The 27,667-nt window shown below is 36.3% G+C and overlaps 4 protein-coding genes and 1 long non-coding RNA gene across 6 annotated transcripts; 2 read left to right on the top strand and 3 right to left on the bottom strand.

Annotated features, from left to right (window-relative positions):
- Positions 1–1,634: 1,634 nt before the first annotated feature.
- Positions 1,635–3,496, bottom strand: LOC125221506 (high affinity nitrate transporter 2.4-like). The gene is made up of 4 exons (XM_048123625.1): positions 2,752–3,496; positions 2,533–2,648; positions 2,122–2,448; positions 1,635–1,653 (listed from the first exon to the last, which is right to left on the bottom strand). Exons 1-4 carry the CDS (start codon positions 3,469–3,471, stop codon positions 1,635–1,637), a joined length of 1,182 nt encoding a protein of 393 aa, XP_047979582.1. The 5' UTR covers positions 3,472–3,496.
- A 4,425-nt stretch (positions 3,497–7,921) lies between these two features.
- Positions 7,922–10,779, bottom strand: LOC125223019 (SNF1-related protein kinase regulatory subunit beta-3-like). The gene is made up of 3 exons (XM_048125967.1): positions 10,674–10,779; positions 8,542–8,590; positions 7,922–8,465 (listed from the first exon to the last, which is right to left on the bottom strand). Exons 2-3 carry the CDS (start codon positions 8,566–8,568, stop codon positions 8,154–8,156), a joined length of 339 nt encoding a protein of 112 aa, XP_047981924.1. The 5' UTR covers positions 8,569–8,590; positions 10,674–10,779; the 3' UTR covers positions 7,922–8,153.
- Positions 10,780–16,341: 5,562 nt separating this feature from the next.
- On the top strand, positions 16,342–20,449 carry LOC125221873. Its single transcript, XR_007176438.1, has 2 exons — positions 16,342–17,358; positions 18,537–20,449. It is a non-coding gene; the product is annotated as an uncharacterized LOC125221873 (long non-coding RNA).
- On the bottom strand, positions 20,421–23,142 carry LOC125221872 (ruBisCO large subunit-binding protein subunit alpha-like). 2 transcript variants are annotated; one of them, XR_007176437.1, is made up of 9 exons: positions 22,988–23,142; positions 22,735–22,909; positions 22,464–22,585; positions 22,178–22,385; positions 21,967–22,112; positions 21,579–21,885; positions 21,040–21,491; positions 20,560–20,963; positions 20,421–20,516 (listed from the first exon to the last, which is right to left on the bottom strand). XR_007176437.1 is itself a non-coding variant. In XM_048124185.1 (8 exons), the coding sequence occupies exons 1-8, from the start codon at positions 23,042–23,044 to the stop codon at positions 20,655–20,657; spliced, it is 1,776 nt and encodes a 591-aa protein (XP_047980142.1). In that variant the 5' UTR covers positions 23,045–23,142; the 3' UTR covers positions 20,421–20,654. The 2 variants fall into 2 exon arrangements, 1 of the variants encoding a protein (XP_047980142.1); XM_048124185.1 differs by having other exon boundaries at positions 20,421–20,963.
- Positions 23,143–23,258: 116 nt separating this feature from the next.
- On the top strand, positions 23,259–27,070 carry LOC125221505 (ABC transporter G family member 28-like). Its single transcript, XM_048123624.1, has 12 exons — positions 23,259–23,643; positions 23,714–23,790; positions 24,047–24,322; positions 24,423–24,486; positions 24,554–24,700; positions 24,782–24,816; positions 24,907–24,980; positions 25,062–25,897; positions 25,981–26,068; positions 26,099–26,401; positions 26,493–26,623; positions 26,686–27,070. Exons 1-12 carry the CDS (start codon positions 23,378–23,380, stop codon positions 26,840–26,842), a joined length of 2,454 nt encoding a protein of 817 aa, XP_047979581.1. The 5' UTR covers positions 23,259–23,377; the 3' UTR covers positions 26,843–27,070.
- The last annotated feature ends 597 nt before the right edge of the window (positions 27,071–27,667 follow it).

Here is a 27,667-nt window from a genome sequence, read left to right as displayed (position 1 = left end):
ACTGCAACTGGTCAAATTTAATTAAATTGAGAGGAAACTTCGCCAATATTTGTGGATCGAGGCAAATTTAATTGAAGAGTTGACTACACATGTACTGTCAAGTAGTACTATTACTATTATATTAGGTGCTAATCCGGCCTCTAGTAAATTTGTCATTATTATTAATAACAAATCGGTTTTTATTATACTATTATTATTATTATTTAAATGAGATAAACTAATTTTGGCCTGAATCTCAGCTACAGAATTGTGATCATCACTAAATCGATTGATATACACTGATAATGCTTAATTTCATGAATTCCATAAATTAGAAATTAATACTAATACAATTCATGAGCAACCAGATTAATCATTTATTTTTCTATCTCGAATAATTTATGTTTATTGTTTGTTTTTATACATGTGTTTTAGGGACTTGAATCCCCTGCTATGGCAAAATGCACAGCAGAGGATGCCGTGCACATCATCACCCTCAATTTGCTTTTATGAAGTTATACAATTTTCTTTTATTTACAAATCAATGGTGATGATGTGCACAGCATCCCCTGCATGCTGTGCATTTTGTCAGACCAGGAGATCCAAATCCGTGTTTTAGTAGCATACTCTGCCGTGCGACGTCGTATCATAGAATCAGAAATCACGATAATTACGAATAAAGTCAAAGCTTCTGACGTGGAAATTAGAGAGATGCATGTGCAGTTGTGCACCTAATTTCATTGACGTATTTATATTACTACTATTATATGAAAATTATATTCCGGCGCATAAAATATGGCATAAGTACGGTTGTGAAATGAAAGGTTATCACATTTCGTGGTCACATAATTAATGTGGAACAGCTGATATCTTATTAGGCGTAACATGTTTGTTGTACTTGTATCTGATTAAATTTGAGTGCCACTTGCTATTATACATAGTTTAAGTAGTAATTCTTTAATCTTCATCAAACATGGCATGATGCTAGTGGGAACCATGAACTAATTAATCCTCATGATAAACTTAGTGCATTTACATACATGCACAGGCGCTCATAAATTGAAATACATACAATTAAATATATATAATTAATAGTAATTGGTTGGTAACCTTGACAATTATTATTATGTGATCTTCAATTACCATGTTGCATTTTCTATAATTGTATAGTTCTATATTGGATCGTAACAATAAAAGAAACTCGACATAAATTGAAGCAGAAGAATAGAATGAATTTTTATATGGAGAAATTTTAGTTGACTTATAATCGATATTTTACTCTATTCTTGATTACTTATCTTAGCTGGCTATAGTTGAACAATTGATAGGCAGCTCTTTATTTTTGGTTAATTAATATACACTGACTTTTTGGTTCTTATCACTCCATAAATGTATGTGTGTAGGCTAGCTAGATTAATTAATATATAGTCGAAATGAGAATGGAAAATCAACCATTAAGCTGTCTACTTTTATGCTAATATTTGTGAAATCAACCATTTATTTGTCTAGGGAGTAATCAATAACATAGAAACAATTTTATACATGTTAGGTCATCAATCGCCTAATTAGTCAGTTGCAGCCAGACCAGAAAAAGTACATCAACGAATTTTACCATAAATTTATTAACTAATTAAAGATTATTGAATTTGTGAGTCCTACTTTGGAATGACCAACCTAATCGCCATATATACTCATAACAAGTACTTAACAAATAAGTATATACAGTGATTAGAAGTAACTAATTAACAGCTGTCAATTAAAACTTAATTAGTAACAATTGTATCTAACATATTTTAGCTCCGCAATTTCCTTCATTTAGCCATATAATTATATATCGGTTTCATAATTTAAATAGTATGCATAGATCAAAACATCATTAAAATTAATTAATAGTCCACTACTTACTAACTTAGGATTGAATTTGGGATTTATTTCCACAAATGATCACTTCGAAACTATGAAGAACGAAGCCAACATTTTGATCCATATACAATCCATCCACATTCAACACACACAAGAGCATAGAATCAAAAAATTGTGAATGTTATGATTGCTGGAGAAAGAAATTAAATTGTACTAACAATTAACACGAGATTTAAAAATAACATGGTATTAGTATATAATAAAAAAGACAAAAGCAACACGGCCCCGGTGAGCCCGGAGATCAGCCCCAGCGATCTCCGGGACACGAAGGGGATGATGCCGTAGGTGGCCCCGCAGGCGGCCTGCGCCCCGATGGAGAAGAGGATCATGGACGCGATCGCCATCGCGAGCGAGTTGGACCGGCCGAGCCAGATGCAGAAAACCGCTCCTAGGGTTTGGAATATCCATAGGATCCACAGCCTCCCCCTCATCCCGAACCTCTTCGACGCGACGTCCGAGGCGTACCCCCCAAACGGCCGCGCGAAGAAATTCGCCATCCCGAACGTGGCCGCGATTACGCCCGCGGTGTGTAGCTTCAGGTTAAACCTGTAACAAAACAATTTCCTTTTTAGTATGTCTCACATAATATTTTTTTAATAAATTAATGAATCTCATATTCTACCTACTGACCTGTCGTAGAAGTACTCTGCAATGACATTGTTAATGCAAAGCTCAACTCCCATGGAGAAGCCATAGAGCATGAAGAAAACCCATGTTCTATAATTTGTGACCGCATGAGTCAATACCTGCACCCGAAATTTAAAAAAAAAAAAAAAAAATTAGTATAGTTGGGACTTATGTTTGAATTTTAAAAAAAAAATATTATGAGATGAACCAGAATTTGACGACCTTAGAGAATTTGTCTTTAGCGACATCGCCTCGCTTCTGAAGAGTGCTAAGGTTGCCGTCCGGCAGATCTTGGCCCATGGTGAGGACCATGACCCCGATGATGACGTGGAACCACCCGGGGATCATGAAGGCGATGCGCCAGGCGGTGAAGGGGGTGGCGCCGGAGATTTTGATGAGGTGGAATAGAAATGGCATGAGGAGCTGGGCGACGCCGCCGCCCATGTCGCCCCAGCCGCCGGCGACGCCGTTGACGGTGCCGATGATGGAGCTGTTGAACATGACGCTGGTCCAGTACTGGCAGGAGACGAAGGTGGCGAGGGAGAAGCCGGTCATGAAGCGGACGGCGACGTAGCCGGCGGGGGAGGAGACGAAGACGGTGGAGAAGACGACGGGGGCGGCGAGGAGGTTGAGGACGGCGCAGCCGTAGCGGGGCCCGATGAGGTCGCAGACGACGCCCATCATGAGGCGGGAGAAGATGCTGCCCGAGACGGAGGCGACGCCGGCGTTGCCGATGTCGGCGCGGCTGAGGTTGATGTTGTCGCGGATGATGGGGACGAGGGGCGCGGCGGCGAAGGTGGAGACGAAGCAGGTGAAGAAGGAGATCCAGGCGAGGTGGAAGGATCGCATGTGGGGCTGCGCGAAGGAGGTGATTTTGAGGACTTTCGCCTTGTGCTCGGAATCCACGGGCAATGGGAACTTGGTTTCATTCATATCTGCCATATCTAGAGAAGGGATAGTCTTCACTATTAAGCAAGTTTGGTGTGCTCTCAAATGGTGAAGGTGGTGTGGTATTTATAGAGGTGATGGGAGGAGCATATTCTACATTGGTGCCACCAATTTTATTCATATTTTAATTTAATTAATGTTTTGACTTGACTAACTTGAGGGTAAGGGTGTTTATTACCTAAAATATACTAGTACTAATAATATTGGTGCACATATTTGCCTTAAGATGAAATTTTGGAGTTAGATAAATTCTTCTTTGCTTATGGAGTATACTCCCTCCGTCCCGGATAATTCGGGTCACTTTGACCGGGTACGGGTTATAAGAATTGTAATGAAAAGTGGGTTGAAAAAGTTAGTGGAAGTGGGTCATACCTCTATATATTAGTTTTATTTTATAATAAAATGTGAGTAGGAATGAGTTAGTGGAATATGGGGTCCACTACCAAAAAATGGTAAAAGTGAAGTGAGACAAATTATGTGGGACGGACCGAAATGGAAAACTGGGAGGAATTATCCGGGACGGAGGGAGTAGTATTTAAAATAGAGAAAATTAAATATTGTTATTTGTCCATCTGTTTGGATAATTAATGTTGGGGTTGTGATCGATTGCTAATTTTCTTAAGTTGCTAATTATTTGTCTATCTATTAAGAATGTCAATAGGTAACTTTGTTGACATTTCAATATATCGTGTTGACATTTTTAATACACTGTATTGATAAGTTAGTATAGTTAGCAATTTAAAAGGTTAGCGACATAACGTATCTCACTTGTATTTATGTTGTGTATATGTTGTTGATTATGTATTCACTGGTATGATGTATTGAAAAATGTGGATTCTTCATAACCTTATAGTATTGGTATGTAGGGTAATAGTAATTGATTTTCATGTGAGTGATTGTGTGTTGCGTGAGCGAAAGTTGATGATATCTTACTGAGAATAGAGTTAAATAAAACAAGCAAGATGAATTTATTTTCAATATAACAATAAAAGTTTAAATTGTTCATTCTTGAATATTAATTATATTTTCCGTCCACAAATAGTGGAGTGACACAAAGAGCAAGTCATCTATATCAACAATAAAATGATCAAAGACTTTGCACAAAATGTAAATTAATTGAACGCCTATGGGTTCATTTATGTGCGTTTTATGTAGATACTTAATATAAACATAATTACAATTGCATACAAAAATAGTAAATTATTATGTATGTTCACATAGTTTCATCATTTTTTTATATAATTAAAATTCTTAAACTTGTCAACGATATAATTAGTTAATAACTTACCTTTTTAATTAAATAACGGTTGAAAATAATGCTGTAGATGGTCCCAATTCTCCAAATAATTCAACACAAGTTGATCTCGTATCCTTTTATGCTTGAAATAGCAATCATATTCATAATGTTTATTGAATGGAATTAATTAGTCGCATTCTTTTGAAGAAAAGTAAACTCAATATAAACTACAACAGAAATATCGTAAAAAGTGCATTATGATCACTTGGTCAAAATTTCAACGATACATGCAGTCACGAAATAATTGTACTAGTAAAATTTGAATTTATGGCCATCATATTCCTAATCTTTCTTTATTCAATGGAGTTAGGCGACTTAGATCATATCAATCAATACTGTAAAACCCAAAATAGAGTAGGAACATAGTAACTTTATTGGTACTGCAAATTAAAATATTTCATTTTTGTATAAGCTATACCCATTTTTGGATTTATATTATAACAAAGGCAAATCACTTTTTCATATTTTGATTTATTACAATTTAAGCTCAAATTAATCTATATTTATCAAAATAGGAAAGAGAGAGGAAAAGAAATAAACATACAAAAAGAAAAAAAAACGTGAAGAAGAAAAACTTAACAGAATAGAAGAAAAACGATGGAGGAGGCGCGCAACATTTATGTGTCGATATAATATCTTATTTTAACATAATTAATCCTCTTAATATTAGGTTAGTTTGATTGTTGACCTAATATAATTAGTGGACTCTCTTATAAATTAGCCTACATTAATATATCTATTTTATATAAACGTACGTGTATTATTAGTTATGGTACCGTTAAATTGCATTATTCAAGTCTTGTCATAGTTTAATTAATTACTTTGCGGAGGAAATGTTGTCTTTGCAAGTTAATTAATGAAATTAGTGGAAATTGTCTATAAATAAATATTGTCATAATTTTGGATTACCGACGAAAATTTCAATCTATAAATCCACTTTCTAGTAGTGGTAGAGTATCTCTTGATTCCTTTATTCGCTTTTAAGACATCAAAGACTTATATAAGCAAACTATAAACTCTAAGTATTTCAAAAAATATCAATAAAACATAATTCTACTAGGGCAAGGGCCAATAATTGCCAAACTATTTTAATTTTTTTTGTTAGCATTAAAATATCTAATTCAGGCTCATATGCCAATTAAGTTACTGCAGTCTGCAGCAAATACTAACTGAATGAATGAACATAACATGTATACAGTTTAATGTTTTTAGATTTTATTATAGTAATAATTTTATTTATCATAAAAATGGCATGGGCTTATTTCCATATTCTATATATATTGTGAAACCTTTAGTATAGTAATACAATCCATTCACTGAAAACACATTCATCAAATATTTTTTCAAATGTGTGTTACTCGGAACGTTGTATACTATTTTCATGGACGTATGGAGTACTATTTTTTAACAGCAAAACTACATTTTTCGTGATGGCGTGAGAACATTATGTACAAGTTAATTAATTCATAGTGAAATTAATTGCTTCTAAAAAGTCTCCTAGTGGGGATGAAATTCAGGTACTATTTTCGTTTAGCAATAATATTATGCATTCGCAGTAATTTTATGATCAAATGGCTGAAAACGATTCTTCATTCTCACAATATTTTGATTTCCAATGTATTAATAAGAGTTGAACAACTGATCGCTTGCGATGAATTTTACTAACTGAAGACCAGGACTTATTGATAATAATTGAAGTTTTTGTCAAACTCTATTATATGTATCATGTTCAAAGTTATTTTATATTCTAGATGAGGACGAATCGTGCAAATTAAAAATATAGTACTCCTATAAATGAAGGTTTAAAAAGGGATAAAGAAGAACTAATATACATTATTAGTCATCTAAAATTAAATCATGTTTTTAATAATATTAGTTATAAAAATCCATAGGTTTCATCATAAAACCAATTGGTGGTAGGAGGAGGGGCTCATGAGACTTATTTACTAGTTTCAATTGCCAACATCCTCCCTCAGACCTTTCAAGGTGAACCTTGGAGGGGATGAACTTTTTTTTAATTGATTGGACAATCGGCCTAATTTTTTTCGATCGGTCGGACCACTTGGCCCAAATTTTAAGTCCAGATATACTACTGGGTCAGTCATTTTTTCAGTTTCGGCCCAAATATACTGCTGGGTCAGTTAAATTTGAGCCACAGTCGACGACCTGTACCATGATAGAAATCCTTGGGTTCCACCCTTTTCCAATTGTTTTAGGATGAAACCCATTGATAGATTGTTTTAGGATGGAACCCATGGATTTCTATCAATTAAAAAGAAAGAAAGGTCAATTTATTGATTTTACTAAATAATCCGCCCGAAAATTAGAAAAACATCATAGTTGGTCCGTGCTGACGTGCAACATATGTCGTACTTTAAGAAGGGTGAGTCCTTTGCACGTAATCGTGAGAGACAAGGAACGAAATGGCTTGGCCTCATGGGCTGACTCAACCTACCCTAAACACCGGCTTGCAACATGGCTCGCAGCCGTCGCATTCCGATGTAAAGAGCCCGAGGTCTGCGGATGCCCTTAGTCTTCTTTACCAGTATGTTATCTCTTCACACGGTTTGGACACACCTTCACCAACTGACTAATTTAATTAGATATAAAGTTTACCGGCAACTAAATGTATTTTAAATTAATGAAAATAACATTGTATAGAGCCGTCAATTTAATTATTAGGGCAGGTTGAGTAAGATTGGGTGAAGTCAATGAATGTACGGCAAATACGGTCCGTACATTGGTGGTTATTTCATAAAATAGGTGAACCATATCTTTCACTTCAGATAAATCAAAGAGAAAATCTTTTATAGTTGTGGCACAATCCTTGCATCGTTTTAGTTTGTTTTTTATGAATAGAAAATATCATTTCTTTGTTTTATGTGATTTGAATTCAAAAGCATGCCATAAATATAATATTGATAAAGATGAAGGTACGATTTTTATTGCTTCTCAATGTCAAAACAACGTGATTTCATTTAAATTTTCTATTTATTTGTATTCTATTTAAATATTTGTGACAACATAGTACGGTGGTATGACATTTTTTTTGAAATATATTGATTGAATATATATTGTTAATTTTTGTCACACCCGATTACAATTAGGCCCAATTGAATGCATCTGATCCAATTCTAACTATTTAAATACTGCAATAAATTCTATACTTCACATTCACTAGTAAGTAATATCTAAATAACAAAGAAATTTTCACCACAGCAAACCTGATGAAACATAAATTTCAATGCTAAATAAATCATGTTTGGCCAACCAACTCCTACTGCTGCTCAAATTAGGACACAAACAAAAGAAAGGCCAAAGAAGTAGATGAGGTTCGTGATCACGAAAATCGCCTGCTCCCGCTGCTTCATCTCCATCTTCATCTTCTCGGAACAGGTTTGTAGAGCACAACAGTGACAAATTTCGCACGAAAACGATGAGTGACCCCGAGTGCGACTACTGTGCGAGGAGGTTCTCGATTCTCTATGTAAAGATGATTTAGCGTAACATTCTGCGGTGATGGGAGGGGTGCACAGGGATCACTCGTTGTCGGTTGATTCAGTAATGTATGCTGCAGATGGGGAGGTAGCGATGGTGGTTCTCGCCCCTCTTCTTCATTTCCAGGGTAGGCATTGTTGTAACTTGCTTCGGGAGAGTTGGGGACGTCAAATCCAACTACACTCACTCGATCCTGCAAAGCAGTGTAATTTTAAGGCGAGTTGGTAGAACACGCGCACAACTAATTGGATCTGGATTTCTCGACTTACTTGGTCTTCACCATATTGGTGGTTCATTGTTGTTGTGGAACAAAGGAGCCTGAAAAGTTAATGCCAAATTTCATGTGTTAGCAGTTATGAAATTGTTGCACCTAAAGACACATTATATTGTGATTTCTAATAGCCAGAATATGCCAACATATATATAACAGAGAATCCAACAAAAACTGGCATGCCGTTTTAGCTATATCATGAGTTACAGCAGTGGCTATCATATCCACCATACAAGTTGAAAGTCATTTTTAGTGGATAGAAAAAAGTAAGTCATAGAAGCGGAAAGAACATCATAGGAAAATATATGTTGAGCTCCAAACTGGTAAGGCATAGCTCTATCCCATTACTAGATATGGTAGAATACATAATTACATATTAAAATCAGTGTTGGTGTAAGAGAATATAATACTCCTTCAGGTGTAACCGTGTAAGATATTTATTTAACTATGTCCAGCACAATTAATTTGAAAACCCAAACAGGACCCCAATCGTTGTTACCCATAACTTTTGAAGAAAAGAAACCCAACAGACCATTCACTATATTCTTATGAGTTCAAGTGTAGACCTTAACATGACAAAAGACATTCACACTAGTTATATTCTCATTGAGGTAATTCTCTTCCATTTAGTTATCACTTCGCAGTTTGAGTTACTGAGAGCTGCAAAAGTAGAGAACTAAGGGATTCATTTCCAGCACACTAACTATTGAACTCAGCCCTAGGTGTAGGAAGGATAGGCGAGGAGGTCGCAACAGCATAAGTACAAATTTCTACGCTAGCTCATTATCCATGAGTAAGCAGAAGAACAAGTAGGAGGCTTTAACTCCATTTCTAGTTAACCTACAATTCTACAGAGCAGGTAAAAAATTCAAACTGATTTAATTCATTCGGTTTCCCTACAGTGCACATACACAATAATGCTATTAGGAAGTAGTATTCACACTCATACAAGAAGAATACAGTAATACATGACAATGCACATAAACTTTTAAGAATGAACAAAATCACAAACTATGGTTCATTTCTTAAGATCTAATTACTGAGAATGCTGCTTTTGTGACAGGTATACATACTCATGACAACGTTTGTATGTTGCAAGATTGATCCATGGTAATACATCCAAGACATACTTATTCAACTGAATTTGCCTTGAATGCAGAACCACAAATATATAAAAATCCTCTCTTGTGACTGTCTCCAAACTAGACATTTCAACTGACACATGACTAATAGAACACAACACATCTAATTAGCCCGAACATTCACTGAAGATTGCTGTATAAACAACCCAGTATCACACCTTCATGTTCATCAACTATATAGCATAACTCTAGGTACTAAATTCTTACTAACAGTGAAAGCATTGACAGAACACTACCTATATCTAGTAAGGAATATTGATTTGAAACTCCTGAAACGAAAACGAATCTAAAGGTATCATCGTCACATCTAATTTTATGTCATACAGATCAGTAGAGTACTAAAATTTCAAATCTCTTCCACTTGTTGCAGACAACTGGAAGAAACAACACCAAGCTCAGACAAGCAAATGCAACAGGGAAAATTTAAAATTTTAATCCGCCCCAAAAGTTCAAGCAGAAAATTGCTTGACATATGTACGAAATTTGACCAGACCAGAAAACAAGCCTAATTGAATTTAGCTCCGTTTGAAAATTCTACCCTTGAAGCCTCAATGCAGAAACCGTAAAACTCAACCTTCATATAAAATTCCAAAACCTAACTGAATAACAAAATAGAAAATCCATTATCATGCAATATAAAAGACATAATTCGAGAAATTAGACCCGTCCGGTTAAGAGAAATTCCAATAAATCACGAATCACGAAGTTGAAAAACCAGCAAGATACAAATTTGATGAAAATTTTTACTAGAATTCAATTTAGTCCTTCAATTCACTACAACGAAAGCAGTGAAATTTCATCACGAACTTCAACATCATCAAATTTTATTGTATATTCCCCAAATAATCGTACAGGTAATTAAGTGGCAGAGAAAATTAAAAAACCTAATTATTCATGAAAAATTACGAAATGAGGGAAAAAGATGATACACACAACTTTTTCATTCATTTCTGAATTCATTCAAAAAGAAGGTGAAGAAGATTATCACCTAGTAGAATCCGGTTTTAGATTCTCAAATAATCATTTCTCTCAGCGTGTCGTCTCAATTCTCTGCGTGCTTGTTTGTGAGAGAGAAGAGTCTGCAGAGATTTCCATTTTCGTATCATCGGAAAAAAAAAAGAAAAAAAAAAAGACGAATGATAATGGGCCTAATGGGCTTTAATACATGTATTATTGGGCCCATATGAGACCCACTTTAATGAGATTGGCCCATATGTGATTAGCATTAAATTTTCTACCTTAAAAATTTATCATTTTAAACAGTACCTTAAATTTTCTATAAATAGCAATTTAAGTTTATTTCTTTTTTTCTTTTTCTAAGTAACTTTAACCTAATGAGGTGAATATTTTAAAAGAAATGTGTCCCATTGGGCAGCGCGAAGTGGATTAGCCTTAATTATAATAATCAATCTCTAAGATAAGTGGATTAAGGAATATTAACGGTACATCTTTTAATGTCTAAAGTTGGTCGAGCCTAATATATTATTTCGAAATGGTTTATGACCTCCGAAATCCAATAATAATTGTCTCCTACACCTTTTGTTGTAGTAAAATGTTTGTTTCTAATTGTATTATTTCAAGGGAAAATTGGTCCCTAATATCATGAATTTTGCCCAAATTTTGGTTTCTCCCATGAACTTTTAAATTAGTACCATAAATCATGAACTTTCAGATTGGTTTGGTATTTCCCACGGCAGATCAAGTGTAAAATCCGGCTAATTTATATAGCATTTTGAATCCTATTTAGCAGCATTCTTATAAGTGGTATGGCATGTCATGTTGGCATGACTATTTGGAATATTAAACACAATACCACTTTTATTTGGCAAAACAAAATTCTAAAAATAAAGAAAACAAAATAAATTTAATAAAAACACAAAGAATTTAATTAGAAACACACATTTGTGACGCTACGCTACAAAAATTAAAACACAAAACCTTGTTTCTCTCTTTCACAAACGCTAGGAACACATTTTAGGGAATTTCCTAAAAAAATCTTGGATTATCGGGGAAATACCAAATCAATCTGAAAGTTCATGATTTATGGCACTAATTTGAAAGTTCATGATTTATGACACTAATTTAAAAGTTTATGGGAAAAATCAAAATTTGGGCAAAGTTCATGATATTAGGGACCAATTTCCCTCATTTTAAGGTGGCTTTATTTACTCATACTATTACTAACACTTTATATTAAAATGTGTCTTTAAATATCCACGAATTAAGGTCGATATCATTTAAATTTTAAAGGGAATATTGTATAAGCCACACAAATTTTTCCGTATAAATTGTGTGGTATTCAATATATAGTACTTTTATTGATTGTGATTGGACTTTTGGTTGTGTTTAAAGTGGCGTCCATCATCATTTTAGAGCGGAATTGGAACTATTTTATATTTGTTCTTGAATTTTATGATTTTAATCTTGACTTCAATTTTCCTTTCGAATTATTGAAGTCTCGTCGAATTAGAGAACGAAATTATTAATTTATAAGCCACGTGTTTAGGATTCAAGCACGGAATTTATTATGTGTCATATTAAAATAAAATAGTAAACTAATTTCATGATGAATTGTGTTTCAAAATGATTAATTGCTACGCCGTAAAGTTTACTTATGTAGCCGCTATTTGATAATTGTGGAATCAAATCAAAGGAAAAAGTAGAGCCATGAAATGAAATCAGATTTATCTTACAACTCTTAAATTTGTTAAATAAAGCGAAAAAAGAAGAATCGATTCAATGACATATTAATCATTGTCTTTCTCGATATTTATTATTAGAACTGTAAATATATTTATGCTTTGGTGAAATTTAACAAAAAAAAAAAACTAAATTAAATCGACAGTTATCAAAAATTGTACATGTGCGTGAAGGGTTAATATAACAAAGAAGGAGCGATTTAGATTAGTCCACTGATATAACTAAATTATCTTCAGTTTATGGGCAATATAAAGGTCATAAAACATCATATTTAAATCAGGGATTAGCAACTTATGCATATTTAAGCAACTTTTAAGTGTTGATAAGTTATTTAAGCATTCACTTTTTCAGATGAGTTTATACTTTGGTTGACAAATATGTAAATAATGTGACGGTGATGTAAAAAACTGAGAATCAACATCAGCAACACATCATCATTCATGTCACATACTTTAATTATAGTATATTCTAAATTAATTACTTTAATTAACGTGCTTTTCCAAAACAATACTCTACTATTATTTCATCTAAGAGTAAGAACAAATTAAAAATGAATTTATCAGATAACCAAATGCTTACATCTCAACAGCAAACTCTAAAATATCCAACTGTGTGCAACAAATTTTGTTTTTGAACTTACTCATCAAAAGTCTATGAATTGATTGATCAACAAAATATTTCAACACTTTTTCTGCAGCAAATGATGAAACTTAAACAGCAATATTCATGCGTATATAGAGTCGTCCGATCAAATATATGAACTGAATTCGTACAATATAAATATCAAAAGCTTCCATAAGAAATTCTGAAACAAACTAGTATAAGTAATGATAGATGATCATATATAAATTAAGATATGGAAAATAAATAAAGTAACAAATTCAGTTGATACAGAGTAGTATCTGTATGTTTTTTTTGTCTGATCAATAAATATATATAGGATTTTGATTTATAAAGTGCAAAACTAGATCTTAATATCAAAACGTAGAATAAAATCATACGGAGGACATGTTTAACTCATTGGTAGTGTATTTTTAGGTCATGAATGACCTAAAATGAACTAAAAATAACATCAAACCTAAATACAAAATTTGGGATGCATTACTGAATTTAGTTTCATTCTTATTTGAGTCATCTCCCAATGGATATATATATAAAATGGATAATTATTTATAAATACACAAACGATCAATAAATAATGACTTTCCTGTAGAAACTTATTATGGGAATTTTATTTTTAAAAGATCTTGTTTGTGTTTGGACATTAATTTTTCAAAAAATTCCAGACCACAATATTTTGGATTCCATGTCCATATTTACCAATAGATTTACATGTCAGATTTCAGTGGCACTTTTTTTTTCGTCCCTTTATATTTATCTTTAGATTTACATGTCGTGTTTCACCGACTTTTCTGATTTTTTTTGTCAATCACTTTCCTCCTTATATTATATATGTGGGTGGATTTTTTTTTTTGGAGAAAATTACTTAGTCGAAGTGAATTAAATTTCTTCTTTCAAATAAAGTGAACAAGTAATAAGCTCAATTATTTGTTTCATAATTGATCTAAAAAAGTAAAGTGGGGGTGCATTGCCCTTTGCCCTAGGAAATGGAAAATAGAAGTCTGAAAAGGCCACATCAGATTGTACGGAAATGGACCTCTTCAGGTGGTTGCTTTGTTGTGGAGAATCTAATCCACCTACTTATGATATTTAATGTTATTATTTTAAATTATTTCCCATTCAGATATTCTTTTTGCAATACTTTTATTATTGTTATTGGTGTTATGGATTAATGGAATATCAATTATGAACTGCTGATGAAGGATAAGTAAGTACTAGTGTAATATTATCCCATATTCCTTATTTTTGCTTCAACGATGGATAATATGAAGTAGTGTAATATTGTCCCATATTATAGTGAAGAAGATTAATCAGAGTAGTAAAATTGTTTTTATATAAAAAGGATGGAAAAGTAATTAGGGAATTTACAAAGAATGAACCTACCCTAACACTAAAAGCTATTAATAATTGAAGTGGGCATGTTATATAAATAATTGAGTTTTTCGCTCTTATTGCATTATTTGAGTGGTTCATATTATAGTTTAGCCTTAGAATAGTATAATAATTAAACTCGTTCTTCATGTAAAATAGTACTCCTAGTACACATTATTTTAAATACTAATTGCACATTTTTCTTTATCTACTTTTATCGTAACGACATCGTTATCTAAACTGAGTCAAGAATACATTTAGTCTCATCATAAACTAATATCTCACCTTTTGTTCGTAATTTGTTGAAAGTAAATTATCTTAAAGTAATGGGAATACTAATCAATGCTGGTATTAATTTCCTTAGATTTCAAGAGTCGCATATAAACAGATTCACCCGGAATTATATCATTATATTAAAATCATTAAAAAATGGAGTTAAAAGCATTAAAAATGTAATGAAATGAGACTGAAATGCAATTGCATTACGCCGAAATTACTTCTACAACTAAATTAAATGATATTTAAGAGAGATAGAGACTGAAATTCAATTTCAAGTTTTTCAACGAGAGTACATATCTGGAAATGCTTTTTTCCTTTACTTTATTAAAATAATGCAGTCCTAGTCCAATCCCCACCACCTCCAAAATGATTTTTTTAGTATCATTACACCTAATAATTCAATTAGTATTTTTCAATAAGTCAACAAGATTGAATTCTTGATCATTTAGAATATTTATGTAGTACTAGTTTTTTCTATAATCAATCAATTGGTAAGATGTTTTGTTTCAACCAATTAGGAGGTTCGAATAAAAAATTAGTTATCGAACGTCCCCTGATTTTTAATCTTTTTGCTAGAAAAATGTGATAAAGTCACACATAAGATATTCGAGAAACTATCAAATATTATTAAGATTAAATGATTCTAAAACCATGAGTTATGTTTTTCATATTTCATGTATTTTCTTATGAACTTTAATCTCTAGCACTAATAACCCAAGCTTTGATTTTTCATAGTTTGTTTCCTTCTATAATGATATGTAACACTATAGCAAAATGACGCTTAGACTACTTATGTGATGGTAATGTTCTATATTCATCTAGTTATCACGTACATATAATTAATTTCCTGTATTTTGGTAAATAAACCATATAGTGTATAGTAAATATAGCATTGTAAATACACACAACTACCATTGAAAAAAATGGATTACAAGGTGGAACATATTTTACAAGAAAACTCTAACATGTTTTATTTGACTAATGCAGTTTAACTACTAAATTCAACCTTTTTCCTTTCATTATATCTTCTTTTTAAAAAAAAAAGAAAAAAGAAAAAAAAAAAGAAATAGCTGTTGTGGTGGAATGATAATATTATGGAGGTCCACAACATGGATGAAAATGAATCATGGTATCTAATGTCTGTACTAGGGTGAGCCCTTTACAAATCATGAAAGATTAGGGTTTTTAGAAACTGGTGACAGGTGATTTAATTAAACTTTTTTCATTGACATACAATATCTATTAAGCTATAGTGTTACATTTACAACCATTTTGCTTCAATCGTTCATCTCCATTGCTAAAAAAATGACTAAAATTACAGACCTAATTGATGTTTATAAATATTCCACCAACACTTAAAAAACATCTTCATAGTCAGTGGCCCAACTAAATTTAGAAAATGCAAATGAAGGCGTCTTAAAAACAAAAGTAAAAGATTAATATGATATGTCATCGACTTAGAGATGCTTTCTAATTTTGCGTCATAATTTGTTTTCCAACGCAAATAATCACATCTCTATTTTTGTGTCTTTAGAAAGTTTTTGTTGTGTCGCCTGGCTGGCAACGAACGAGCACGGTTGTGGATGCTCTAATATGAACAGGTGAGCGCGTGCCCCTATATACGCGCTCATGTGTATAAATATCATATAACCATCAACAACACCTTCACCACACTCCAAGTTTCTTCTCTTTCCCCTCCTCTTCTCTCTCTCTCTCTCTCACTCTCACACACAAACACACATATTCCTGACTTATATAGAGATATTATTGAAAGTTCATGTATGTGTATGCCTGAGAAATCTGCAATTGATAGTATATACTATCCCATTTTAGTGGGATTTTGTGATATTCTCTAGCTAATTTACATGGTAGATTTTGATTGATTGTTGAATTTGAGCGTCGTCTTCTATACTTTAATTTAACTGATGTATGAGCTGGAGAATCCAATGCCCTTGCTGCTTTCATTTTCTTGATTTCTGTTTTTCCCTTGTTTTTATTGCAGGAAATAAAAAATTGAAAATAGGGTTAATGTTTTTAGTTTTGTTATCTCGTGTTGAGCTAGATGAGATTCTTGTTTGCTTCTGCCATCCTCAATTTTTTTATTTAAGCCCTCTCTCTCTCTCTTGAGATTACTAATGAATTTGAGTTTCTTCACTCTCTCTCTCTCTCTCTTCACTATATAGAGCATATTTGAAGGAGCTTGGATCTGTGGATGCAAAGATATGAGTCGTTGTTTTCTGGTGCAGCATCATCAAGATTCACAAGACAAAGGGTTGTTTAGTGATCTCTTTCTCTCTTTCTCTCTCTACACCATGAGAATCTTGATGATGCTGCATCGGCAATAAATGACTTTTGCCGGCAAAAGGCGCAGAAAACCCTTTGTTCATCAACCTTGCTACTTTTGCTTCTTTTTTTTATCTACTAAATATTTTCTCTGCTTTAATTCCTTATTTTTATTCATTATTACTATTGTTTCTGTCAGAATCCGACACAAGTGACTACTGATGGAAGTAATTCAGTCTGCAGGTGTAATAGATCTGAGATATTTTATCTTGTTTTTTGGTAACAAAAAAAGGGGTTTTCCTAATTAATTAACAACTAATTTAAGACTAGTTTCCTTGATTTTGAACATTAATACACAGCAAAACACAAGTTCTATGGGAGGCCAAGCCACTGGACAAGTGAAAAGCAACACAAATCAGGTGAGATTTATTATTTTTTTCTTAGTTTGGTTTGATTTGATTTTACAATTCCTAAACTCGTGATGGGAAAATATGGATTTTAGTACACAAGAGCTCATAGGAATTTGGTTTTCATATTTGCTTGTCTTGTTTCAGTGTTAATTTGAAAATTTGTAAACATATATGCTTTCATTATTTTATACTACTACTACTACTGGAGGGGTAATTACACTTTATATACGAAATGTTTTACCGATGTTTCAATTAAGTACGAAATGTTTTAAGTTAACAAATATCATATAAAAAGTTTGATTAGTGTTGCAAATTAGTACATTCCGTCTAAAAATTACTAACATCATTACTTTTTCTTATTTTCTACCCGTTCGACTCTAAAATTAGCTACAAATATTAGCCGAAAGTTAAATGTGAATTCATTGTTTAATAAAATGTCCATATGACAATGCATAAGGTATTATTTAGAGAAATAATATCATGTTTTTTAGGGCACAATTTTGGAAAAAAATAAGAAAAAATAATAGTGTTAGTGATTTTTAGATGGAATGTACTGATTCGTAACACTAATCAAACTTTTTGTATGATATTTGTTAACTTAAAACATTTTGTACTCAACTGAAATATTGGTGAAACATTTTGTACGTAGATCGTAATTACCCCCCACTAGGAATCATCTTTTTAATTTCTAGTTTCAAATGTTTGTTTGAAAATAACAATTGGGAAACAAATTAGGCCTAACTAATTAGTCTTGCTAATTTACATAATTAGTTTTAAACTTTTAATAATGCTACGATTAGACATCGTTAGTTATCGATAACAAGTAGTATGAGTCAATAAATACTCTTCTAAATAGAATTTTTATCAATTGTTCACAAGAATGAGTGATTTTTCATAAAATTATGGGTTTAGGGTTGGAAAAAGGGTATGCAAAATTTGGGTCATTCATCCTCGTCTAATCATATAGTACATCATCACTTGCTCAATTTCTTCATCACTGCATCGTCTCGTCCTAATCAATTCGATTCGTAGACGATTCCCCTCCAATATATACATCTCTATATATGTAATTAACTTTTGTTTTCCCGAGATTTTAGATGTCAAACAACTTGCTACCTCTCCGGTAGTTTCTGTCACTGTTTTTGCTTTATGTGGGTTAGTAATGCAGTATGGTTTTTGTCTTTTAGATTTGAAGTTCACACACACATGTACAGAAATATGTATGTGTGTTTTAAGAACAAAAAGTGAAGAGATTCTTTGGAATTTGCTTAAGCAGCTGAATGGTCCATGATGGTGATGTCTCACCACTTGTCTTCACATAGCTAGCCACGAGATCAACGAGACTTGATAACATAACACCTTTACCTTTCATTACTAATATATTACTAGTACTCCTAGTTTCTTATTTTTTTCAAGTTATTTTAAAAAAATAAAAAGTATGAAATTAAACAATATATATGAGGAAAATAATGAGATCCATGGCTTAAGACATGTAGTAGTATTTGGGAGAAATTTTGAGTGAAATAAGAAAATTTGCACCTTTCAAAGATGATAATATCTTGTTGATGACCATTTACAACCAAAATGAAGGTGACCTAGTTAGAATTAACAGTAGTTAAAGTTGAGGTCGAAGAAAGGTAGTAGTACAAGATATTAACCCCACAAGATATGTGAAATTATTAGTGCCAACTAGCCTTCTGAAACCTATTAATGGAAAATACGAAGTTGGTCCCTTCTGGTAATAACTGCACACTAATACTACACTCATTTTACTCACCAAGGTAAATTTTTTACCACTGCACTGCATCGCTCACAAACGTTAAGAAAAGGTGTGGTCCAATGCCAACGTCCAAGTTAAGGCGTTGGCATCCCGCATCCACATTTTGTCGTACGAATGGATCGGATCTGGATCAGATCAGCCCTTTATTATACCATGTACCATACCACCACCATAAATCAGGTTCAGTAGATTTTTTCTAAATTGATCATTGGGTGTCTAACTCCAACTGTGAGAGAAAATATGCAAGTTCATTGAATATATATTTACTCACTTTACATGCCATGGTTTCCTTTTTTTTCCTCAAAAGAATGTAAAAGCACAATTGGCTTTGTACTGTCATTAGAGAAAAAGGAAATTCCTCTTCATGTCATCAATTATTCATATCTGAGCCAGCTCCACAAACATGGGGGCACAGTAGAGAATCCAACAGAGAGGTTCATGTCTCATGTCTCCATGAAGGCCTTTCCTGTATGTTAAAAGTTTAGCATTAATTAAGCTCATGATCAGACATGTTCCATGGCAAGATTGTGTTACAAGCACCTATAAAGAAGTTTTTTCGCAATTCATTACGCATTTGAAGGATATGTGGCAAAAGTATGGTAAAAACTTGCTGAATCAAAGGCCTAATGCTAACTACCTATATAGTTCAACTTCAGCCATACTAGTAAACCATGCTAATGATGCAAAAAACGATACCTTCATCGACTAGCCCCAGTCATCGGCACTGCTGGCATGACTTTTACCACCATCACTGGGCCACACACTAATCCCAAAGGGACCACAGGTTCTGCTTTACCTGTCTGCAATGGCCCATACATCGGTGTACCGATTCCATTTCGTGGTGGATGGCCCCAAATGTTCTTGCCACCATCATAGGTCATGTCAACGGGCCAAGCCTTTGCCGCAGAACCATCATCGTTCAAAAGTTCCAACCTTTCCTCTGAATAAGCTGAAACATTCTCAAAGAATTAGCAGCACACAGATTCCAGTACTCCTCATTAAGAGTAATTGTGTTCTTCAATGGGGTCATAAAGCTGCTCTCCCACCCCCTTCCGTCTCCCTGTTATGCTATGCTTTGGCATCTTGAGCTGACACCCCAACAAGAGGGGACACGAACTTCTCCAGAGCGTTTTCCCGCCTTATAACCTCGAATACTCTCTGGCTGATCTGTAGAAAATAGCATTGCTTTAGGAACAGCACCAGAAAGTTTTTGAAATGTCCCAAGATACAAGCTAGGAAAAGCTTTAAGGGAAACATATATATATGTATATATATAGATCACCCATATCAGTGTTTGAATACACTCCAATTATTCGTTTATACCTAGTGAATTTCAAATTCTTGAATCGAACACAAATAAAATTACAAATACATGACTGAATGTGGGAAGATTTAGGGCAGGGCCCTCGATCATAAGCTCTAAATGAATGGCAAAATTGTTTTTATGTCGGGCAATAACAACAATTCTTGGATTCTCTCTCTCTCTAAACTAGAAGGATGCAGTTCTATGAGAAATCTCCCTATTCTACACTGAATAACTGCCGATAGGGGCCTCAGAAGCAGAACCAGCTGGTGCAGGGAACGCCCTCGGCTTGGGTTTGTCTACCACGATGGCTTGCGTGGTGAGCACCATCCCGGCAACAGAGGCTGCGTTCTGCAATGCGCACCTCGTCACCTTAGCTGGGTCGATCACTCCGGCTTCCAGCAAGTTCTCGAAGGTATCTGTCATCGCATTGTACCCGAACTCCCACTCCGTGGCCCTCACCTTCTCCACGATCACCTCTCCCTCGACCCCCGCATTCTGCGCTATCAGCGATGCCGGTGCTATCAACGCCTGTACCCACAAAACAACCAAACCCATGATTAGCAATACTCAATTATCATGGTTGCAGCAGATGATCATTCCTCACCTTCTGGATGATGTCAGCACCAAGGCGCTCGTCTGGATCCTCAAGCGTCTCCTTGATGGTGGGGACGTGCCCGGAGAGATGGACCAATGCAGCTCCTCCGCCAGGGACGATCCCTTCCTCAATGGCTGCAAAAGTTGCATTCTTTGCGTCCTCTATCCGCAGTTTCCTGTCCTCAAGCTCCGTCTCCGTTGCTGCTCCTACTTTTATTACCGCAACTCCGCCCGACAGCTTAGCGATTCTCTCAGCTAGTTTCTCCGTGTCGTACACAGAATCAGTCTCGCTCAACTCCTTCTTGAGCTGAGCAATCCTCGCCTGCAGCTCATCCTTGGATGCAGCATCCGCGATCACTGTCGTTGAATCCTTGCTGATTGTGATCTTTCTTGCAGTTCCCAACTGATCCACATCAGTCTTCTCCACAAATAGCCCCAAATCAGTCGCTTGATACTCAGCTCCTGAACAAATATCGCCAAACAAACATAAACAACATGTCAAATGCAAAACCAAGATGGAATAGCTCAACAAGAACCCCTTTTTTTTACCAGTCATAATGGCAATATCCTGAAGAAGGGCTTTCCTTCTCTCTCCAAAACCGGGCGCCTTGATGGCTGCCACGTTCACAATGCCACGGAGCTTGTTCACGACGAGGGTGGCCAGAGCCTCCCCTGTGACATCTTCTGCAATGATGAGCAAAGGTGCTCTCAACTGCGTTGTCTTCTCCAGCAGAGGGATGATGTCCTTGATCGAGGAGATTTTCTGGTCCGTAATCAGCACTTTCGCATTCTCAAACTCCACCAGCAGCTTCTCAGGGTTGGTGACAAATTGGGGGGAGATGTATCCTCTGTCAATCTGCAATTATATCAAACTTTAGCCAATCTAAATCCGGATTGTTAGGAAGAAACCTGAACTCAAACACACACAGAGACAGACCTCCATTCCTTCTTCGACATCCACTGTGGTCTCAAAGGAGGAAGATGACTCGATGGACAAGACACCATCCGGTCCAACCTTGTCAACTGCATCCGCGATCATGGTCCCTATGCTCTCGTCGTTGCCGGAAGAGATTGCAGCAACAGCTGCAGTTTTATACAAACAGTTAGTAGGCGTGCAGATAAGGAAGCTAATGAAGGAATGAGCATACCTTTGATGTCATCCCTGCCCTTGATAGGCCTAGCTCGATTCTCAAGCTCCCCAATCAAACCCTGCACAGTTTTATCAATGCCCCTCTTCAGCGCCACCGGGTTGGCACCGGAGGTGACGCTGAGAAGACCGAGTTTGATGATCTCACGAGCGAGAATCGAGGCTGTAGTGGTGCCATCTCCAGCAGAATCATTCGTCTTGCTAGCAACCTGCACATCACAATTCAAAAACCAAAATTCATACATGAATCAACAACAACAACACACCCCCAATTTTATGAAACCAACCTCTCTGATCAATGCAGCGCCCGCATTTTCCATGGGATCAGGCAACTCTATGGCCCTCGCGATAGTCACCCCATCATTCACAACTTTTACGCTACCAAATTCATCTAAAACAACATTCCTCCCTGCAAATTAGGTCATACAGAATTAGGGATTAAGCCACAGAGCTTCACTCCTATAAACAAATTGAAATCTGACAACTCATATGAAAACTAGATTCACTGAATTAGCAAAATTAGGTAAAGAATTAAGAAGAATTCGTGAAGGAAATGACCTCTGGGGCCGAGGGTGAGGCCGACGGCGTCGGCGAGTTTATCGATGCCGGCCTGCATTGCAGACCTGGATTTCTGGTCGAAAGCAATATCCTTAGCATTAGCCCTCACCACAAACCGGTGTTTCTGCTTCGCCCCCTGCCGCAATTGGCTTGCTCTACTGTTCCTCAATCTCCACTGGAAAAGAAAAACAACCGCTTATTAGAAAACGAGAACCGATAAATCGACAAGGATTACGGCGGAGGAGGAATGTACGGCTTTCGAAGGAGAAGGCAGGATGGAAGCGGAAGAGATAGCGTTGGCGGAAGCCATTTTTTGCGAGAATTGAAGAAGAAGAAGATGGTGTTTTTGCAGGGTGCGGATAAGGCTAAGTAGGTGTTGTTCTAGAAGATTTATCTTTGCTTCGAGAAACTTTCCCACTTTGGAAATAAACTAATCAACTTTTAAATTGATTTTAAATTATTTTTTAATTGGTTTATATATATAAAATGAATAACGAGAAAGAAAAAGAGGGAAAATTGAAAGTCAAAGCAGCGGTCCACACTGTTCAACTCCCTAAATCGCCTCCCCGCCATTTCTTCCCTTCAACAGAAACCATGGAAGAAGACGATTTTCTTCAATCGCGGAACAAATCAGAATGTAACGATGCTCCAAATGAGAACGGCGATAGCACTCTCGCTGATCCTTGTCCTCGGCGATCAGATCGCATGGCGGCCGACCCTGGCGCAAACCCTAGACCCCGGCGACGCCGCCGAAGCCGCATCGGAAGCCGCAGGCCCCGTCGCCGCAGCCGCAGATAACCCCGCGGCTGTGCAATTCCTCACGCAGGCGATGTACAAGCGCTTCAACAATTTCTCCGCCTTCTTCGGCCCCGACGTCAGGAAGCATCTCCGCTTCTGCATCAGAGATATGTAATTCATCAAACTTCGAAAAATCAATATCTACATATATAAGCATTTTGATTTGATTTGGTAATTGCAGGGATGCAGAGTGGGATAAGGCCTTTAATTTCTCCAGGAACACCAAATTTTTGGCGGACTGCATTACAAAGGACAGAGGCAAGTGTATATAGTAGACGCAGTTTGTTAGATAAAATAATCATGAGATGTAGTCTAGGATTGAGTTATAAGATTGTTTTACTTCGAGAGAGTGGCTATAACTATCACATCATTATCTTGCAAACCGAACAGATAGTCACCCCTCCAACTAAAATAATCGATGAATAATTAGTCTTATGATAATTAGTCATAGCTATCTTGGCTCGTTTGCATAGTGTGAAGATTACACTGTATCTCATGATTATTCGCGGTGCAGAGGCTATGCAGCGGATGTGCACGGCGGCGGAGATGAAGTTCTACGGGCAGAGTCTGTTGGGGGGAGGAGGGCTGAGGGGCAGTTATTATCTGAGGCCTAACAAGAACTGCAACCTGACGATGTGGCCGGCAGGTTGCGAGCCCGGATGGTCGTGCAATATCCGGAAAGAAGACAATATCAACATCAAAAAGGACAAAGAGATACCCTTGAGGATTAATGACTGTCAGCCTTGTTGTCCTGGCTTCTTCTGTCCTCATGGCCTTACTTGCATGATCCGTCAGCTTCTCTTCTCTTCTCTTCTCCTACTTAATTAGTTATTTAGTTAGTTAAACATGTTATGGAAATTCTAATTTGTAGTAGTACTTGTTTGTTGAAGCCTGCCCGTTGGGAGCTTACTGCCCTCGAGCTCAGCTCAATAAAGCCACCGGCGTCTGTGATCCGTAAGTCTTCATATAAATTCAAATTTCATGGTTTTTATATGTGTTGAGAGTTGGAGAAATTTGGAAGGTACCGCTATCAACTACCGCCAGGACAAGCCAACCACAGCTGTGGCGGCGCTGATATTTGGGCTGATTTTCAAACTGGCTACGAGTTGTACTGTCCTGGGGGATTCTACTGTCCAACCACCACCATAAGAACCCCCTGCAACAAAGGGTATTTCTCTCTCCCCTACTTTTTTCCACAACACCATTTCTTCTCATACTCAACTTCTTCTTCTTCTTCAATGTGTTGCAGATTTTTCTGTAGGTCTGGTTCCACTAACCAGATGCGTAAGTCGTCCGTCATCCAATCTTGCTACATTGTGTGTGTGTGTGAGTTGTTTGAATGATGAATGAATCTGATTATGTATGAGTGTGTAGGTTGCTATCAGCTCGCAGGCTGTGACCAGCAATCAGAGAATCAAAACATCACGGCTTATGGATTAATCTTCTTCGTACGCTTCTTCTTCTTCTTGTTGGTTGGTTTAATCTTGTAAGAGATAAAGGGATTTGGTTGAGATGTGGTGTTGGTGTAGGTTGCGATCACTATGATCCTTGTCATCATATACAACTGCTCGGGGCATGTCCTGAGCGATCGAGAGAGGAGGCAGGCGAAGTCGAGGGAGGCTGCAGCTAGGAGTGCACGGGAGACTGTCCAGGCTCGGGAGAGATGGAAGTCGGCCAAAGATGTTGCACGGAAAGGTGCAGAACTAACGGCACAGTTGTCACGGACATTCTCGCGGAAGAAGAATGAGCAGCATAAAGGGTCTAAAGATGGTGACCACAAAGGGAAGAAGAAAAAAGAAGACAATCTCGTGAAGATGCTGCGTGACATCGAGGAGAATCCTGATAGCGAGGAGGGGTTCAACTTGGAGATCGGGGACAAGAATCTGAAGAAGCAGGGGAAGGGGAAGGCGCTGCAAACGCGCAGCCAGATCTTCAAGTACGCGTACGGACAGATAGAGAAGGAGAAAGCATTGCAGGAGCAAACCAAGAACATGACATTGTCCGGTGTCATATCTGTGGCTTCTGATATGGAATTCTCGAATAGGCTGCCAATTGAGGTGTTCTTCAAGGACTTGACTCTCACGTTGAAGGGGAAAAAGAAGCATCTCTTGAGGTGTGTGACGGGGAAGCTCGCGCCTGGCCATGTTTCTGCTGTCATGGGTCCCTCCGGTGCTGGGAAGACGACATTCCTCTCAGCCTTGTTGGGAAAAGCAGCTGGATGCACCATCACCGGCTCTATCCTCATCAACGGGAGGAACGATCCTATGCAATCATACAAAAGAATTATTGGTTATGTTCCTCAAGATGATATAGTTCATGGAAATTTGACAGTGGAGGAGAATCTCTGGTTCAGTGCTAGATGCAGGTATATTTCTCTCAACATATAAGCATACTCTCATGGTTATGTTTATAATGACCTTTGTGTTCTAATCCCGAAAAAGTCTCTAGACTCGCGGCTGATCTTGACAAAGCAGAGAGAGTTCTTATTGTTGAGAGAGTAATCGAGGCCCTGGGGTTGCAGCACATTAGGGATTCCCCATAACTAAACTCATGATGCTTACCAATGGTTTTTGGTGTAGCCCTGCTAACGAAGATCGCTGCTTTGAGATCGTTTTCTCTGGACAAGCTGCATTATTGGAGGGAGAGAACTGCTGGCATGAGTAGCTTGGCTTATTTCCTAGCTAAAGATTCGGTCGATCACTTCAACACCATGATAAAGCCCGCTGTCTATCTATCCATGTTCTATTTCTTCAACAATCCCAGGTCTACCATTTTCGAAAACTACTTGGTCTTGCTGTGTCTCGTGTACTGCGTTACTGGCATAGCCTACGTTCTTGCCATCTACTACGAGCCTTCTCCAGCCCAACTGGTGCGTGATTCTTTCTTATCTCCCTCGAGAGTCTGTCTATTCTTGAGTACTATTTGAGTCTTGACTACATACTGTTTATGCAACTTTTCAGTGGTCAGTGTTGCTTCCTGTTGTTCTTACGCTCGTTGCCAACCAAGACGCGGCCTCATTCGCGGCAAAAATAGGAAATTTTTGCTACACAAAATGGGCTCTGGAAGCATTCCTGCTTACAAATGCAGAAAGGTATGAGCATGGCTATACTCTCTTAGATATGAAAAAGTATTTAATTTTCCCTTGTTGTGCAGGTATTCCGGGGTATGGCTTATTCAGAGATGTGGTGCAATCAAACAGAGAGGCTATGACCTCGAAGACTACTACCCGTGCTTGGCCTACCTCATTGCAACCGGTATTTTCAGTCGAGGGGTGGCCTTTTTCTGTCTGGTCACTTTCCAGAAGAAATAGTTATAGAAGATGTAGCTGGTTTTGATTTTCTTGCAGCAGATGTAAATGGAGGGCAGGGTTCATAGTTAGGAAAATTTCCAGACAAGCATTGTCATGGCAGGGAGTTATAGTACTATGTTGTTGTATCATATTGCACAAAATTCTTGCCTCTGGGGATGTATATGTGGCCTACCAATGAGATGTAAATATAGACAAGGATACTGATTAATTAAAAACTTGTTACATATAGATGTTGAGTGTGGTGAAATTAAATTATGAGAAGAGTGTATATCTTGTGCTGTAGTGAATATCATCTATAACATCAAAAATTTAAACTGAAACCATTATTTTAATCTAAATGTTCATATACATAATTAAATTGCCCATCTCATATACAGCCCATCAGCATTAAGCAGGTCAAAGAACTTTGATACTATGCCTCAAAAAGGGAAAAAGTTTCATTATATGGCACAATAAATGAAAAATACAAAATAAAGCAACAAAAAAAAGATTTTTTACTAAAATAAGGGCTGATGAATTTCTGAACATGGTTAGAAATTTTGAAATTTAAATTAAAAATGGCGATTAAGGGTATGTGCTCCAATCTCCATAATTAGGGAGGAGGCCAAGTTGTGTATAAATAAATCCTAACAAAATGCTAAGAAGTCACAGTAGTTTTCATTATCAAAAAATTGAATGAGGGGAAATTTGAAGATATATTTAGTGAGCAATGCAGAAACACACATTTGAGATTGTTTATTGTAAATGGCATGGACTACAGATTTTCGAAGATGTGATTTCACAAGAAATGGAATTTTGCAATTCCAGGTATTCATTTCTTTATTA

The sequence above is a fragment of the Salvia hispanica genome, chromosome 4, assembly GCF_023119035.1.
Source record: "Salvia hispanica cultivar TCC Black 2014 chromosome 4, UniMelb_Shisp_WGS_1.0, whole genome shotgun sequence".
Classification (NCBI taxonomy): domain Eukaryota; kingdom Viridiplantae; phylum Streptophyta; class Magnoliopsida; order Lamiales; family Lamiaceae; genus Salvia; species Salvia hispanica.
Note: the sequence above shows the minus strand (reverse complement) of the source record. Positions and strands in the feature narration are given on the sequence as shown.